This window comes from Erythrolamprus reginae, chromosome 1, assembly GCF_031021105.1.
Source record: "Erythrolamprus reginae isolate rEryReg1 chromosome 1, rEryReg1.hap1, whole genome shotgun sequence".
Lineage (NCBI taxonomy): Eukaryota > Metazoa > Chordata > Lepidosauria > Squamata > Dipsadidae > Erythrolamprus > Erythrolamprus reginae.
The window spans coordinates 411,960,238-411,977,092 of record NC_091950.1 but is presented as its reverse complement, the minus strand read 5'-3'; the positions used below and the strand labels follow the sequence as shown (position 1 = coordinate 411,977,092).

The window sequence follows — 16,855 nt, the reverse complement described above, 5'->3', positions numbered from 1 at the left end:
AAGAGATAAGAAAGCTAAGTATTTACATATTTGTGTACCACCTTTATTATTTTTATAAATAACCCAAGTTTGAGACTGTACCTAATTTACCTTCTTCCTATTTTCCACATAACAACCCTGTGAGGTGGGATGGGTTCAGAAAGAGTGGTAGGTCCAAAGTTATCCAGTTGGTTTTCATGACTTAAGTGGAACCAGAACTCTTCATTTGCTGGTGATTGGCTCAATGTCACACGGCTAGCTTTTATGCGTAAAGCGGGATTAGAATTTTCCATTTCCTGTTGAATGACCCAAAGTCACCCAACTACCTTTAATGCCTAAGGTAGGATTAGAATTCTCTATTTCTCAGTGATTGGCCCAAAGTCACCCAGCCAACTTTTCTCAGCCTAAAGCACGATTAGAACTCATAGCTGTCTGGTTTCTAATCTGGTGCCTTCACCACTAGACCAAACTGGTATGTTAGAACAGTGTTTTTCAACCAGTGTGCCGTGGCACACTAGTGTGCCGCGAGACATGGTCAGGTGTGCTGCGAAGAAGGAAGCGCAGGTTCAGGTCTCGCAAAGAGAGAAAGAGAGAGAGAAAGAAAGAGAGAAAGAGAGAGAAAGAAAGAAAGAGAGAGAGAAAGAGAGAGAGAAAGAGTGTGAGAGAGAAAGCAAGAGAGAGAGAGAAAAGAGAGAAAGAGAGAGAAAGCAAGAGTGAGAGAGAAAGAAGGCAGGAGAGAGAGAAAGAGAGAAAGAAAGCAAGAGAGAGAGAGAAAAGGAGAGGAAGGGGAGAGAGAGAGAGAGAGAGAGAGAGAAATGAGCAAAAAGGGGAGGAAAAAAGAGAAATGAGAAAATAATTGAAACAGAGAATGAGAGGAAAGAGAGAGAAACAAAAGAGAGAGAGAAGTGACTCTTGATTTAAAGCATATGATAAAAAGCACCCAAAGAATAAGAGAAAAAAACCCAGCCCTCACCTGTTTTTGGAAATTGTTCAAGAGTGTGTATACACACACACACACACACACACACACAAGGGTGGGGAGGAGACAGGGTTGGAAAAAGAGAGGAGAGTGTCTTAGGGTGTCATTTTGGTTGGTGGTGTGCCCCAGGATTTTGTAAATATAAAAAATGTGCCGCGGCTCAAAAAAGGTTGAAAATCACTGTGTTAGAAACATAGAAACATAGAAGACCTCATGGTCCATCTAGTCTGCCCTTATACTATTTCCCGTATTTTATCTTAGGATGGATATATGTTTATCCCAGGCATGTTTAAATTCAGTTACTGTGGATTTACCAACCACATCTGCTGGAAGTTTGTTCCAAGGATCTACTACTCTTTCAGTGAAATAATATTTTCTCACGTAGCTTTTGATCTTTCCCCCAACTAACTTCAGATTGTGTCCCCTTGTTCTTGTGTTCACTTTCCTATTAAAAACACTTCCTTCCTGGACCTTTTTTAACCCTTTAACATACTTAAATGTTTCGATCATGTCCCCCCTTTTCCTTCTGTCCTCCAGACTATACAGATTGAGTTCATTACATCTTTCCTGATACGTTTTATGCTTAAGACCTTCCACCATTCTTGTAGCCTGTCTTTGGACCCTTTCAATTTTGTCAATATCTTTTTGTAGGTGAGGTCTCCAGAACTGAACACAGTATTCCAAATGTGGTCTCACCAGCACTCTATATAAGGGGATCACAATCTCCCTCTTCCTTCTTGTTATACCTCTAGCTATGCAGCCAAGCATCCTACTTGCTTTTCCTACCGCCGACCACACTGCTCACCCATTTTGAGACTGTCAGAAATCACTACCCGTAAATCCTTCTCTTCTGAAATTTTTGCTAACACGGAACTGCCAATACAATACTCAGATTAAGGATTCCTTTTCCCCAAGTGCATTATTTTATATTTGAAAACATTAAACTGCAGTTTCCATTGCTTTGACCATTATTCTAGTAAAGCTAAATCATTTACCATGTTACAGACCCCTCCAGGAATATCAACCCTATTGCACACTTTAGAGTCATCGGCAAATAGGCTTTGTTGCCTCCAATGTTAAGTCAAAGTGCTTGGCTTTCTGTGTGGGAGGTTGGAGAAGATTCCATTTCTAGCATCTCTGGTTAAAAGAATCTGGAGCAAATTATGACCAACCATATCCTGCTGAAAATCCTAGCAAGTCATTGCCAGGAAGAGAGTGAGTCATGGTACTTTGGGATGGTTTTTTGTACTGATTTTTTTTTTTTACAAATAATCCAGCTGTAATTGCAGATCCAGGTTGACATCTACCTTTATCCTATAGCAGTGATGGTGAACCTTTTTTCCCTCAGGTGCCAAAAGAGCATGGGTGCGCACTATCGCGCATGTGTGAGTGCCCACACCCATAATTCAATGCCTGGGGAGGGCAAAAACAGCTTCCCCTGCCCTCTGGAGCCCTCTGGAGGCTGAAAACAGCATATTTCCCAACTTCTGGTGGGCCCAGTAGGCTCGTGTTTTGCCCTCTCCAGGCTCCAAAGCTTCCGTGGAGCCAGGGAAGGGTAAAAACACCTTTCCCCATTCCTCTGGAGGCTCTCTGGAAGCCAAAAACGCCCTCCCGGAGCCTCTGTGTGAGCCAAAAATCAGCTGGCCGGCACACATATGCATGTTGGAGCTGTGCTAAGACAACAGCTCACGTGCCAGCAGATATGGTTCCGCGTGCCACCTGTGGCATAGGTTCGCCATCACAGGCCTATAGCCTTGATGGCAGACCTATGGTACACGTGCCACAGGTGGCACGCAGAGCCAAATCTGGCACCATACGAGCTGTTGCCCTAGCTCAGCTCCTGTGCGTGCCGACCAGCTGATTTTAGGCTTGTGCTGAGGCTCTGGAAGGCCGTTTTCGGCATTTGGAGCCTGGGTAGGGTGAAAAATGGGCCCACCAGGCACACCGGAACTTGGGAAATGTGGGAGGGGGTCGTGTGCACATGTGTGTGTGTGGGGAAGCGTGTGGGGCAGAGGGGTAGGATAGAGGGGGAGCATTTAATTATTGGTCTGGCAAAAAAACTTGGCTTATTGTTGATGGAATAAAAGGAATGTTTAACGATGTTGAAGTATAGAGTCTAATAGTTACATTTATTAGATATAGAATAGATTATATAAAGAAATTTTATAGAAATACAGTGGTACCTCATCTTACGAACGCCTCTTCTAACGAACTTTTCAAGATACGAACCCGGTGTTTAAGATTTTTTTGCCTCTTCTTCCGAACTATTTTCACCTTACGAACCCAAGCAGCTGCTCCTGGGATGAAGGGGTTTCTTTTTCCCCCCTTTTTGAAGAAAGAAAAGGGAGGGGCTGCTTGGGGGAGGAAAGATTTTGCAGAGAACAACGTGCTTGCAAAGGCACTGAAACGGTGTCTTTTGAAGAAAGAAAAGGGAGGGGCAGCTTGGAGGAAAGATTTTGCAGAGAACAACGTGCTTGCAAAGGCACTGAAACGGTGTCTTTTGAAGAAAGAAAAGGGAGGGGCTGCTTGGGGGAGGAAAATTTTTGCAGAGAACAACGTGCTTGCAAAGGCAGTGAAACGGTGTCTTTTGAAGAAAGAAAAGGGAGGGGCTGCTTGGGGGAGGAAAGATTTTGCAGAGAACAACGTGCTTGCAAAGGCACTGAAACGGTGTCTTTTGAAGAAAGAAAAGGGAGGGGCTGCTTGGGGGAGGAAAGATTTTGCAGAGAACAAGGTGCTTGCAAAGGCAGTGAAACGGTGTCTTTTGAAGAAAGAAAAGGGAGGGGCGCCCCCCTTGCCTTTCTTCCTTCCCACTCACCCTTTAGCCTAGCCTTGCTTCTTCCACCCGCCCCCTTTAGCTGCTCCTCCCTGCCCTCTGTTCGCCTCCCTTCTAAAGTTTGGGATTTTCCTGAAGGATTTGCAGGCATTATTTGCTTTTACATTGATTCCTATGGGAAACATTGTTTTATCTTACGAACTTTTCACCTTACGAACCTCCTCCTGGAACCAATTAAGTTCGTATGATGAGGTACCACTGTATTTACTTTTCTGAATCGATCTAAATTATAGTAAACTTTTCCTTTCTGTATTAAGATGACTTCAATACTGAGCGGAGCAATTGTAGCTCCTTTTTATGTTATGTGTTACGTTTTGTCTATTCTATGTTTGTCTGTCTTGTTATGTCTTATTATTTTGAAAACAATAAAAATATTTTTTTTAAAAAGAATTATGGGTGTGGCCACACCCACGCACGATAGCGCATGTGCGGGCACATTTGGCACCCGAGGGGAAAAAAGGTTTGCCTTCACTGGCCTACAGAAACAAATTGCGTTTGTGCCAACCAAATCTGCCTCACTGAGTTATGTTTTTTATATGGCTTCAATGAAAGATAATTGGTGTGTAAACCACTGGGTTCCTGGCAGGAAGGCCGGAATTAAACAACCTGTCCTTTATTAGGCTTTAAAATACTTTATTTTGTGAACCTGTATAAAACAACAAGCACATGTTCTGTCTATAAAAGCTTTATTTTGACAATGCTGCTCTGGCATACTAATTGGGAAATTCTGGGAGCGAGTCCACATACTTTATTGGGCCAATTTTGAAAAAAACCAACAACAACCCTGGTATAGCCCTATGTTAAAATCCAGCATTAAAACTTCAGAAGAGAAGGATTTAGGGGTAGTGATTTCTGACAGTCTCAAAATGGGTGAACAGTGCAGTCAGGCGGTAGGGAAAGCAAGTAGGATGCTTGGCTGCATAGCTAGAGGTATAACAAGCAGGAAGAGGGAGATTATGATCCCCTTATATAGAGCGCTGGTGAGACCACATTTGGAATACTGTGTTCAGTTCCGGAGACCTCATCTACAAAAAGATATTGACAAAATTGAACGGGTCCAAAGACGGGCCACAAAAATGGTGGAAGGTCTTGAGCATAAAATGTATCAGGAAAGACTTAATGAACTCAATCTGTATAGTCTGGAGGACAGAAGGGAAAGGGGGGACATGATCGAAACATTTAAATATATTAAAGGGTTAAATAAGGTCCAGGAGGGGAGTGTTTTTAATAGGAAAGTGAACACAAGAACAAGGGGACACAATCTGAAGTTAGTTGGCGGAAAGATCAAAAGCAACGTGATAAAATATTATTTCACTGAAAGAGTAGTAGATCCTTGGAACAAACTTCCAGCAGACGTGGTTGGTAAATCCACAGTAACTGAATTTAAACATGCCTGGGATAAACATATATCCATCCTAAGATAAAATATAGAAAATAGTATAAGGGCAGACTAGATGGACCATGAGGTCTTTTTCTGCCGTCAGACTTCTATGTTTCTATGTTTCTATTAGTTTAACTCGGAAAGCCACTAGGGCTATCAGTTTCAATTCTTATGAATAACCTTTTATATTCTATTTATTTTCAGGTGAAGCAAATAATGGAGGAAGCCGTCACCAAGAAATTTGTGCATGAAGACAGTAGTCATATCATTGCCCTGTGCGGTAAGGGATGAAGGAGGGCGCCTTTCGGCCCTGGCCTCCTGATTTTTCTACTTTGTGAATATTTTACTATCAATGAGTATCTCAGTGGTATCATAATATCCCAGAATAGAGCCAAGATTTATGTTTGGAATCCTTGTCTCATGTCGCCAGAAGATGTCCACACACTCTTCATTTAAATGATTTTTTATCATTTACTCCAATGTTTCCTAACCTTGGCAGTTTTAAGATATGTGAACTTCAACTCCCAGAATCCCCCAAAGCAGGGGTAGGCAAAGCTGGCTCTTCTATGACATGTGGACTTCAACTCGCAGAATTCCTCAGCTAGCATCATTGGCTCAGGAATTCTGGGAGTTGAAGTCCACAAGTCATATAGAAGAGCCAACTTCTATGCCAACTCAGAAGAGCCAACTTTGCCTACTCCTGCCCCAAACATGCTGGTTGGGAACTCTGGGAGATGAAGTCCACATATCTTAAAACTGCCAAGGGTTAGGAAACACTGATTTGCTCAAACCAATTCTCTGGCATGAAAAGTAGACCACTCAGTGAGCCACATGGCTTAAAATATGTTTGGGTAATTTGTGATTCATTGTGTTTTCTGAGTAGAACAAGCACCAGTCCATGTGATGTAGTGGCCAAGATACTGGATTAGGATCAGGGGACTACCTCAAATGCTCCCTGTAAAAAAATTGGTTTGTCCATCTCTTTCACATTGGCCTACTTACAGGGTTGTAGTTTTGGAGATAAAATGAAAATTGTACCTCTTTGATCTCCTGCAAGCAGGGCAAATTATTGATGTAATAGTCACACATTTATCTACTTTGTCCCACTGTACCTTCTGAAATCTGGATGGGGAGGATAGTTGGGGATAGATCAAGGATAGGAGACTCAAATTTGTGTCCCCCTGAGCCATGGAAGCTAACCGAGCCTTGGTGGCATAGTGGTTAGAGTGCAGTACTGCAAGCTACTTCTGCTGATCACCGGTTGCCAGCAGTTTGGCAGATCGAATCTCAGTAGGCTCAAGATTGACTCAGCCTTCCATTCTTCTGAGGTTGGTAAAATGAGGACCAGATTGTTGGGGGTTACTATGCTTACTCTCTGTAAAACCTCTTAGAGAGGGCTGTAAAGCACTGTGAAGCGGCATATAAATCTTAATGCCATTGCTACTTTAGGATGTGGTGCCTGTAAATTTTTCTCAGCCAATTCTACCTCACAGCTTTTTCACATGGGAAAAAAATGAGAGTATAAAGTAGTACTATGTATGCCACCTTGGGTTCCTACAGAAAAAGGAAAGCTACAAATCTAATAAATAAAACAAACCATTCTCCGTACTGAAGGAGCGGGTCCAGCAGTCACATAGGGTTGCTCACGTCCAATCCGGTGGAACTGAGCCTAGTATTAAAAAAGCTTGCCGGATCCGCCCCTTCCCCAGAATTCGCTCAGTTCGCATATCCTGCGGTTGTATTGTGATAGCTCGTTCAACATTCTAACACCTTCCCTTCGATCTTTTCCTTCAAAAGTAGTAAGAATTGTTTTACCATTATTATTTACTTGCACTAATAGCGCCAGCCGTTTGTGGCTCGGCTTTTTTTCCTTTGGAGAAGTTGCGGTTTCGTTTTCCCCTGGCGGTTTTGCCGTGTACGATCCCCGCGGCCGCTTGTGGATTCCTTTAATCCTTTGGCCTGGAGGTCTTGGTGCAAGTATTGATTTATTGCTGTATTGATTCATTATTGTATATTATTAAAGGGCTTAAGAAATACCTCCTGCGGAGTGAGACGCCTTTCTAGTCTCCTGGACTTAGTCGATCGCTTCCCCTTTAAGAATCCTATTACGGAGCGATTTTTCGGCGCGAAGGCCTTCGCGCCCTTTTTAAATCTAGGCCTCTCGTGTTGGCCTCCTGCCAGCCGCGTAGGCCTCAGTCCACCGCGTGGATCCCGGAGTGGGCCTTGGGACGCCCAGGCTTAATTCTCCACCGGCTAAGCCTCCAACCAGAGTGCCTTGGTTTACTTAATTAAAAAGTTTAGGGAGGCTGGCCCCGCTGGATTTGGGGACACGAACTCTGGGTTTGCCCAGATTGCCCTCAAGTCTCAGCAGCTTCGAGGCCTCGGAGCAGGATCCATTCCTCTTGGGAAGTCCTTGAAATTCTTCTCCTTAATTATTCAGTTATTGGCTCAGCCTTGTCTTCTGTTAATTGTCAGACTATGGCTACTTTTCCCAAGAGAGGCACAACTAAAGGTCCCAGAGAGGCCAGGCCTACAGGTGATGAGATTACTAGTATCCCCCAGGCCTCCTCCTCCTCTTCTCCAGGGGCCCGCCCCTTGACCAAGGTCACCAGGGCCGAGTAGAGAAGGGACCTAGCCCTACAAAGAATCCATGACAAATCAGCAAAACGTTTGAAAGTACAGGCCCAAGTACTCAGTAGTCAAGACCCCCCAGAGGCTTCTAGTCTACCTCCTTCTGGGGTCCCTGTGTTATCTCTGGATGAGCCTAACCTAGACAGACCCCAACCTAACCTATGGGGCATAGGTCCAGAGGAACCAGATATTATTGAAGATTCCCCCCAGCCAGGATCCTCCCAGGCCTTTAGGGATTCTTCTGCCATTCCTGCTGATATTTCTAGTTTACCTCCTGAGTTCCAATCTATTTTTTCTGTGTTGTCCAAGGCCATTGATGCCAAACTCTCTACCATCAATGAGCTTCCCTTACCTCCTCCTCCTCCTCGTCCCTCCCGCCCCTTGGGTTCTTCCCCAGCGGTTAGAGCTCCTATTCAGGATGATTCAGATTCCTCTCAGGACGAATATGAGGATATGGAGGATGATGAGGATCCCTTTCAAGGCCTCTCAGATGATGAGGAATCCCAAATAAAGGTTCCTTCTCCAATTACTATTTTTCCTTCTCAATTGTTCAAATCTCTCCTCCTCAAAGCTAGAATTTCTACGGGATTAGCGGCCCAGGAGAAACAAGCCTCCACTTCCACTGATCCCCCGGAGGAGAATTTACCTTACTTCACAGAGGAACAGGAGGATAACGAGGTAATTCCTATGCCTAAATTGTTTAAAGATGCTTTACTTAAACAGTGGGATTTCCCAGCCTCGGGGCTTAATCCCTCCACCAAGGACAGAAAATTGTACAAACTTTCCTCTTCCTATGAAGAGCTCCTATCCTTTCCCAAACCGGATGAACCTGTCAAGATCCTTCATTCGGCAGCGGCTGTGCCAGGCGAAGCGGAGGAAGTCCTCCGCCCAGAGGACAAGCGGATTGAACAAATGCTCAAAAGAGGATTCACCGCAGATTCCTGGGCCATTAAAAGTTCTGCAGCGGCTTCCTTTTTCTCCAGAGCCATGCTTCTGTGGCTTCGCCAACTTCAACAGCATATTCCTCCCGATGACTTGAGAGGTCAACAAGACTTCAACAAGGTCTTTGCAGCTGCCCAGTACGTGGCTGATGCCACTTTGCAATCTACTAGATTTTCTGCTAAGTCCATTGCAGCTTCTACAACGGCAAGAAGACTCCTATGGATTCGCCCTTGGCAAGCGGGAGTACGCCAGAAGTGGCAGTTATCCCAGGGACCCTTAAAGCGCGACCTTCTTTTCGGTGATCTTCTGGATCCACTCCTCACGGAAACCACGGACAAGAAGAAAGTTTTGGGTCCAACCACCAAAAAGGCTACCAAAACGCAGTCCTTTCGTCGCCCAGGGCGCCAACAAGATCAAGCGGCTTCCTATCAGAGATCTCCAGGTCAGTATTCCCCCCGCTTTCGTTCCCAAGGTAGGAACTCCAGGGGCAGAGGTTTTCGCTTCCAAAGGGGAGCGTCCTCTAACAGGGCTTCAAAGAAACCTAGATGGTAATGTTTCCTCATTCCCATAGGGGGTCGCCTAGCCCATTTCGCCTCTAATTGGCGTCTCACCTCCAAGGACCCCTGGGTCATTGACACTGTTCAAACAGGCCTTCTTTTAGAATTTATTTCTTCTCCCCCGAAACGTTTTATTTCCTGCCCTTCTCCCAGGTCCTCCTCAGATTGTAACCGTATGGAGGAGGCCATTTCTCACTTATTGTCCATCAGAGCCATCCAACCGGTTCCTTCCGGTCAGAAGGGCCTAGGTTTTTACTCCATCCTATTTATGGTTCCAAAGTCCTCCGGAGGTTGGAGAGCTATTTTGGATTTAAAGAAGCTGAACCTATTCATCAAATATAGGAAGTTTAAGATGCACTCCTTATCTTCTATTTTGGCCGCCATCCACACAGGAGATTTCATGGTCTCCTTAGACCTCACTGAGGCCTACCTCCACATTCCTATAGCCAAATGCCACAGAAAATTTTTACGTTTCTCCTTTCAAGGCAGGCATTTCCAGTATAGGGCGATGCCATTTGGCCTTTCCTCGGCCCCTCGGGTCTTTACAAAGCTCTTGGGGTCCCTGGCGGCCTATATCCGGGCTTCTCCCATCCACATTTTATGTTATCTTGATGATATTTTGATTCATGGGAACTCCCTAGAGAAGGTGAAAACAGACCTTTCTGTCACCATGTCAGTCCTTCAGGACCATGGATTTTCCATTAACTTTGATAAAAGTCATCTCCAACCTTCCACATCCATCTTACACCTGGGATCCATTATTAATTCAGAATCCTCCCAGGTTTTTCTCTCTCCCGAGAGAAAATTCAGTATAGGGGAGTTAATTTCTAACATTTTATCTAAATCTTCAGTATCCATAGTAACTCTGTCATCCCTTTTGGGGAAGATGGTGTCATGCATAGGCATCATTCCCTGGGCTCGCCTTCATGCTAGGGAACTCCAGTGGCTCCTATTACCCTTTCAGAGATCGGGGCACAGCAACTCAAATCGTCGCATTCAGGTGCCCGGATCAATTTGTCATCACCACAGATGCCAGTCTATCGGGATGGGGCGCCCACGCCCAGGGGATGATAGCCCAGGGCACGTGGTCCCCGGAGGAAGCTTCCAGGCCAATCAATTGGCTAGAGTTAAGAGCCGTCTCCCTGGCTCTGAAGCATTTCTCTCCTCGCATTCCCAACCGGCACGTTCTCATTCTCACCGACAACATTGCCACAAAAAGCCATATCTGCAGACAGGGGGGCACGAGATCCAAGGCCCTCATGAGGGAGGCCCTCAAGTTAGGCCTTTGGGCGGAAAAACATCTTCGGTCGCTCCTAGCCGACCACATCTCGGGGAGCCTCAACGTCCAGGCGGATTGGCTATCTCGAGCAACGATAGACCCAGGAGAGTGGAACCTCCATCAAGATCTGTTCCATCAAATCAGCCTCAGATTCGGCCTACCAATTCTGGATCTCTTCGCGACCAGTGCAAACGCCCAACTCCCTCGCTTCTTTTCCAGATTTCCATCCCCGGGAGCGGAAGCAATCAATGCCCTCCGAAGTCCATGGCCTCCAGGCCTACTTTACGCATTTCCTCCAATTCCAATTCTCCCGGACGTGATTCACAAGGTCCTCACCGAGAGGGCTCGAGTAATCTTAATCGCCCCTCATTGGCCCCGCCGGCCCTGGTTCGCGGATCTCCAACAGTTGTCCGTCCAGGACCCTTGGCGACTCCCCGTTTCGGGGGATATGCTGCGGCAGGGGGCCTCATTCCATCCAGACCCGGAGTGGTTCCACCTCACCGCCTGGCTGTTATCAGGAGAGACTTAGAACTGCGTGGTCATGACCCCGATACAGTGGAGGTCATTTTAAAGGCCAGAAGGGGTTCGACCAATCGAATCTACGACCACACTTGGTCCAAGTTTCACCACTGGTGTCTACAGGAAGGCCTCTCTCCTCTGTGCATCCCCATACACAGAATCATTTCCTTCCTTATGCAAGGCTTCCATAAAGGACTTTCCACCAGCACCCTCCGGCGTCATCTGGCAGCCATTTCATCTGTCCTAGGGGGCCCCCGCAGACAGCCTCTCCGATCCTTCCCAGAGGTTCAGGAATTCCTCAAGGGCATAGCCAACCTCAGACCTTCCAAGGTCCACAGGTATCCATCCTGGGATTTGCCACGGGTTCTCCATTCCCTCACGCAGGCACCATACGAACCCCTGAAATCGGCGTCCCTCAGGTACCTATCCTTTAAGGTAGCATTCCTGGTGGCTATTACCTCTGCACGACGCATTTCGGAGCTGGCTGCCCTCTCAATCAGGCAGGACCTTTGTCAATTTCATCAGGACAAGGTAGTCTTGCGACTGGACCCCACCTTCTTACCCAAGGTCAGTTCCATGTTCCACAGAACTCAGGATATTGTCCTACCTTCCTTCTGCCTCCAACGAGACCATCCCTTGGCACTTAGATGGCACACCCTGGATCTTATTAGAGCGCTGAGAATCTATATCCAACGCACAGGACCCTTTCGGAGGTCAGAAGCACTGTTTATAGCCTATCACCCCAGAGTCATGGGTGCCAAGGTATCTTCAACAGTAATAGGCCGTTGGATCAGAGGGACTATATCTAAGGCCTATGAATCGGCCTCCCTCTCAGTTCCAAGGAACATCACAGCGCATTCCACCAGGAGCGCAGCCACTTCGGCCGCTTGGGCGACTCAAGCCCCGTTGGAGGAGGTCTGCAAAGCAGCCACTTGGGCCTCGCCAAATTCCTTCATCAGGCACTACAAGATTGATGCTTACGCTTCAGCGGACGCTGCCTTCGGCAGAAGGGTACTCCAATCCGTTATCTCACACGATAGCAATCTAATCCCGCCCTAGGGACCATCTATTGGGTATGTCCCATGTGACTGCTGGACCCGCTCCTTCAGTACGGAGAATAGGCGTTGATTGCTTACCTGAACGCCTCTTCTCGTACGGTGAGCGGGTACAGCAGTCACTTCCCGCCCTTGTATGTGTCTTCTTTACCTTTCTATAATCCCTTTTCCTCTAACAATAAGAGTTGAACACTACAGAGCTTCACAGCTGAGCCTAGTCTATGGATTCGCGAATTCTGGGGAAGGGGCGGATCCGGCAAGCTTTTTTAATACTAGGCTCAGTTCCACCGGATTGGACGTGAGCAACCCTATGTGACTGCTGTACCCGCTCACCGTACGAGAAGAGGCGTTCAGGTAAGCAATCAACGCCTATTTTATGCTACATTAGTAGGATGTTGGAGTCTTCCTGTTCTTAGGTCAAAGAATGATCACTCCACAGTCTTGCAAACATGCTGGAGTCATGATCTTGAGCCTTCTCTGTGGCGGCACCGACTCTCTGGAACCAACTCCCCCCGGAGATCAGAACTGCCCCTACTCTTCCTGCCTTCCGTAAACTCCTCAAAACCCACCTTTGCCGTCAGGCATGGGGAAACTAAACATCTCCCCTTGGGCACGTTGAATTTATACATGGTATGCTTGTGTGTGTGTATGTTAGTATAGGGGTTTTTTAAATTTTTGAAATATTTTAATTAATTGGATTATGTATTGGATTGTTTTTTCACTTGTTGTGAGCCGCCCCGAGTCTTCGGAGAGGGGCGGCATACAAATCCAAATAATAAAAAATAAATAAATAAATAGGACCATGAAACTTTTAAGACCAGGGCTGGTAACTACCGTAGTAGAGCAGAGCCTTCTTACAAATCTAAAATTTGACCTAGGGAATCTGCCTGAAAAGACCATTTTTGCTGAAGACCAGGGGTAGCCAAAGTTGGCTCTTTTATGACATGTGGACTTCAACTCCCAGAATTCCAAAGCCAATCATGCTAGTTCAGGAATTCTGGGAGTTGAAGTCCACATGTCATAGAGGACCCAGCGTTGCCTACCCCTGCTCTAGAGCAGTATTTTTCAATGGTTACTTTAAGATGTGTGGACTTCACCTCCCAGAATTCCCCAGCCATCATGCTGTCTAGGGAATTCTGGGAGTTGAAGACCACCACATATCTTAAAATTGGCAAACATTACTGTAAACAGCATTTCATTGTTTTATATATTATAACATATTTTAATATTTTGGGTTTGGATTGGAATTTAAAATTTTAGCATTATGGGCATCCCGTTTTGTTTTATTTTAGCTTCTGTGTAAATTGGCTTATTGTGTCTGTCTCTTTGGTCATCCTGTGTAAACTCTACCTTTTAACTCAACAAAATTTGATAAATGAAAAATCGTATTGCATTCAGTTATCTAAAGGTTTGGTCAATGTTTCATTTTATCTAAATTTTTTCTTAATTTCTCTTTCTGAGAGTAATCGATTTTCACACCCAAGTTACAAAATCAGAAGGTGACTTTCATTTTTTTTATTTTTAATGGATGCATCATTTGTATATTTTTTGTTCTGTCAGGCTCTGTGGTAGACTCCTCCCAAAAATTCACAGGTACAAATTTCAGACACACACACATTTGAAAATTCAAAACAATGTTCTTTATAATGAAAATTCAAATAAACAGCACTCTTTTGGTAGAGTAAAGAGCACTCATCTCCAAACAAACTGGTAATTTGTACAAGTCCCTTATCAGTTCTGTGATACTTAGCTTGCAGCTGTGAAGAAATTCACAGACCTTCTTTCACAAAGTGAAACACACTTTGCTCTGGGTTTAGTTTCAAAGCGGGGGGAAAATCAGCACACAAAGGTTGAAGTCAGCAAGGCAGGCACAAAACACAAGGATCAGATAATCCTCCACAATGGCCAAACCCACAGGCTGCTATTTATAGCAGCCTCACTAATCACCACAGCCCCACCCAACCACAGGTGGCCTCATTTTCTTTTATAATAATCTCTCAGTTGTTGCTGCCTATGCATCGCTCTCCGCATGCGTGACTGTATCATTAACTCTTGTTCTGAATCCAAGGAGGAGCTAGATAATTGATCTCCTTCTGAGCTGTCTGCCACACTCTCCTTCTCCCTGTCACTCATGTCTTCTTGGTCAGATGAGCCTTCATCAGCGGATTCAACCGGGGGGGGGGCAAAACAGGCCTGCAGCATGTGGATGTCTCCCCCACATCCACAGTCCTTGGGGCAGGAGCTGGGCCAGAGCAAACCACAACAATTTTTGAAATATTTTTCTTTCAACTGGTAGTGTAACAAAAGAAAAGAAAAACAAAGGAAACACAGTGTGTGTGTGTTTTTAAGCTGTTCAAAGACAGCTTAATCCAGACACAATGAGCATTTATTTTTATCTCATTCTGAACCATTCTTCCTTCTCCTCTCCTTTTTTTCTCATTCAAAAAAATTGTTCACAGCTGTGAAATCAGAAACTGTCACCTCGGGGCTAAACTATCATCACTGTCAAATGTCCCTGTGATTTATTTGAAGTGTGGTTGGAAAGATCAAGCCAGCTGTCTGAAATTAACAAATAAAAAGTTTGTCCACTTTGGTTCTCTTCCATTGTAGTAAAAAGGAATTGTAACCTGCCAAACCATGGTTGGAAATGTGGAAGTGAAATCTATTCCAAATGGAGAAAAAAAAATACCCCAAGAAAATCCAGTTGCCTTTTAAAAAGCACCTAACAACAACAACAGTTGGAAGGGACCTTGGAGGTCTTCTAGTCCAACCCCCCTTCTTAGGCAGGAAACGCTACACTACTTATGTATGTTTGTGTGTATGCTTTTTATATAATGGGGTTTTTAGGCTTTTAATGTAAAATTGTTATTCTAGACTTTAATACTATTAGATTTGCTATTGTATATTGTTTTATCACTGCTGTGAGCCTCCCCGAGTCTACGGAGAGGGGCGGCATACAAATCTAATTAATAATAATAATAACAACAACAACAACAACAACAATAATAACAGTACTACTTCTGACAGATGGTTATCTATCATTTTCTTTAAAACTTCCAGTGTTGGAGCATTCACAACTTCTGGGAGTAAAGCTGTTCCACTGATTAATTGTTCTAACTATCAAGAAATTTCTCCTTAGTTCTAAGTTACTTTGTACCTTTGGAACAACCATGATCTAGCTGATTGAGAATCTCCACAAACATGCAGAAGTGAAAATGTTGTGTTTGTATCTAGCCTGAGGGCTGCAAAATATTTGAACTGAATTGAACATCCAACACATTAGGGCAAAGTACAGGTTTATCCGCTAAGAAATGGAAATGAGCACCATCTCATAGAGCAAGGGTGTCAAACTCAAGACCCGCAGATCAGATCTGGCCCATGGGGCCATCCTGGAAACAGGGAGGGACTGGCCTGCAGTGCTTCTGCCAGTGAAAATGAAGTTTGGGAGGGCTGTGTGTGTTGCTCTTAGCTCTGTTTTTGCTGGCAGAGGGTTGCGGAAGGCAGGTGCATCCAGAAATGGAGCATGATGCACCAGTTGCTGCCCTATTTGGACCGGGACTCACTGCTCACAGTCACTCATGCCCTCATCACCTCGAGGTTCGACTACTGCAATGCTCTCTACAAGGGGCTACCTTTGAAAAGTGTTCGGAAACTTCAGATCGTGCAGAATGCAGCTGTGAGAGCTATCATGGGCTTCCCCAGGTATGCCCATGTCACACCAACACTCCGCAGTCTGCATTGGTTGCCGATCAATTTCCGGTCACAATTCAAAGTGTTGGTTATGACCTATAAAGCCCTTCATGGCATCGGACCAGAATATCTCTGGGACCGCCTTCTGCCGCACGAATCCCAGCGACCAATTAGGTCCCACAGAGTTGGCCTTCTCCGGGTCCCGTTGACTAAACAATGTCATTTGGCGGGTCCCAAGGGAAGAGCCTTCTCTGTGGCGGCCCCGACTCTCTGGAACCAGCTCCCCCCGGAGATTACAACTGCCCCCACCCTCCTTGCCTTCCGTAAACTCCTTAAAACCCACCTTTGCCGCCAGGCATGGGGGAATTGAGATATCTCCCCCGGGCCTATACAATTTATGTATGGTATGTTTGTATATATGTCTGATTAATAATGGGGTTTTTAAAATGTTTTTAAATTATTAGATTTGTTATGAATTGTTCTATTGCTGTTGTGAGCCGCCCCGAGTCTACGGAGAGGGGCGGCATACAAACAAACAAACAAACAAACAAACAAATAAATAAATAAATTTTTGCTAGCAGAGTGCTCGGGCCGCCACAGGCGCCCCCGAGTGATGTCGAGCTGGACACACCCACCTTGGCAACACCCATCCCGACACCCTGAGGTACAACATTTAATGATTGCCATAGAGGTCAAATAAGCAATCAGGAAATGATCAATATTAATATAAATTGTCGGGATACAATCAACATGTTACAGTCATACAGTCCTAAGTGGGAGGAGATGGGTGATAGGAACATTGAGAAGACTAATAGTAACACTAATGCAGCCTTAGTGAGAAGTTTGACAGTGGTGACAGGTTTATTTGTTTAGCAGAGTGATGGCGTTTGGGAAAAAACTGTTCTTGTGTCTAGTTGGTAGTCCAGTCTCCCTTTGAAAGATGCTTTGGAAAACAGCCTGACCTTCTCAAGGATACAAGCAACAAGTTACAATCATACAGCCATAAGCGG

The 16,855-nt window shown here is 45.2% G+C and overlaps 1 protein-coding gene across 3 annotated transcripts in view; it reads left to right on the top strand.

The window, feature by feature from the left end:
- Nucleotides 1-16,855, top strand: part of SGSM2 (small G protein signaling modulator 2) — a 206,894-nt gene that overhangs the window by 43,651 nt on the left and 146,388 nt on the right. For all 3 annotated transcript variants that reach the window (XM_070735246.1, XM_070735243.1, XM_070735245.1), the window contains exon 2: nucleotides 5,377-5,452. In XM_070735246.1, coding sequence (XP_070591347.1) covers nucleotides 5,377-5,452 — 76 coding nt within the window. The remainder of the gene's footprint in view (nucleotides 1-5,376; nucleotides 5,453-16,855) is intronic.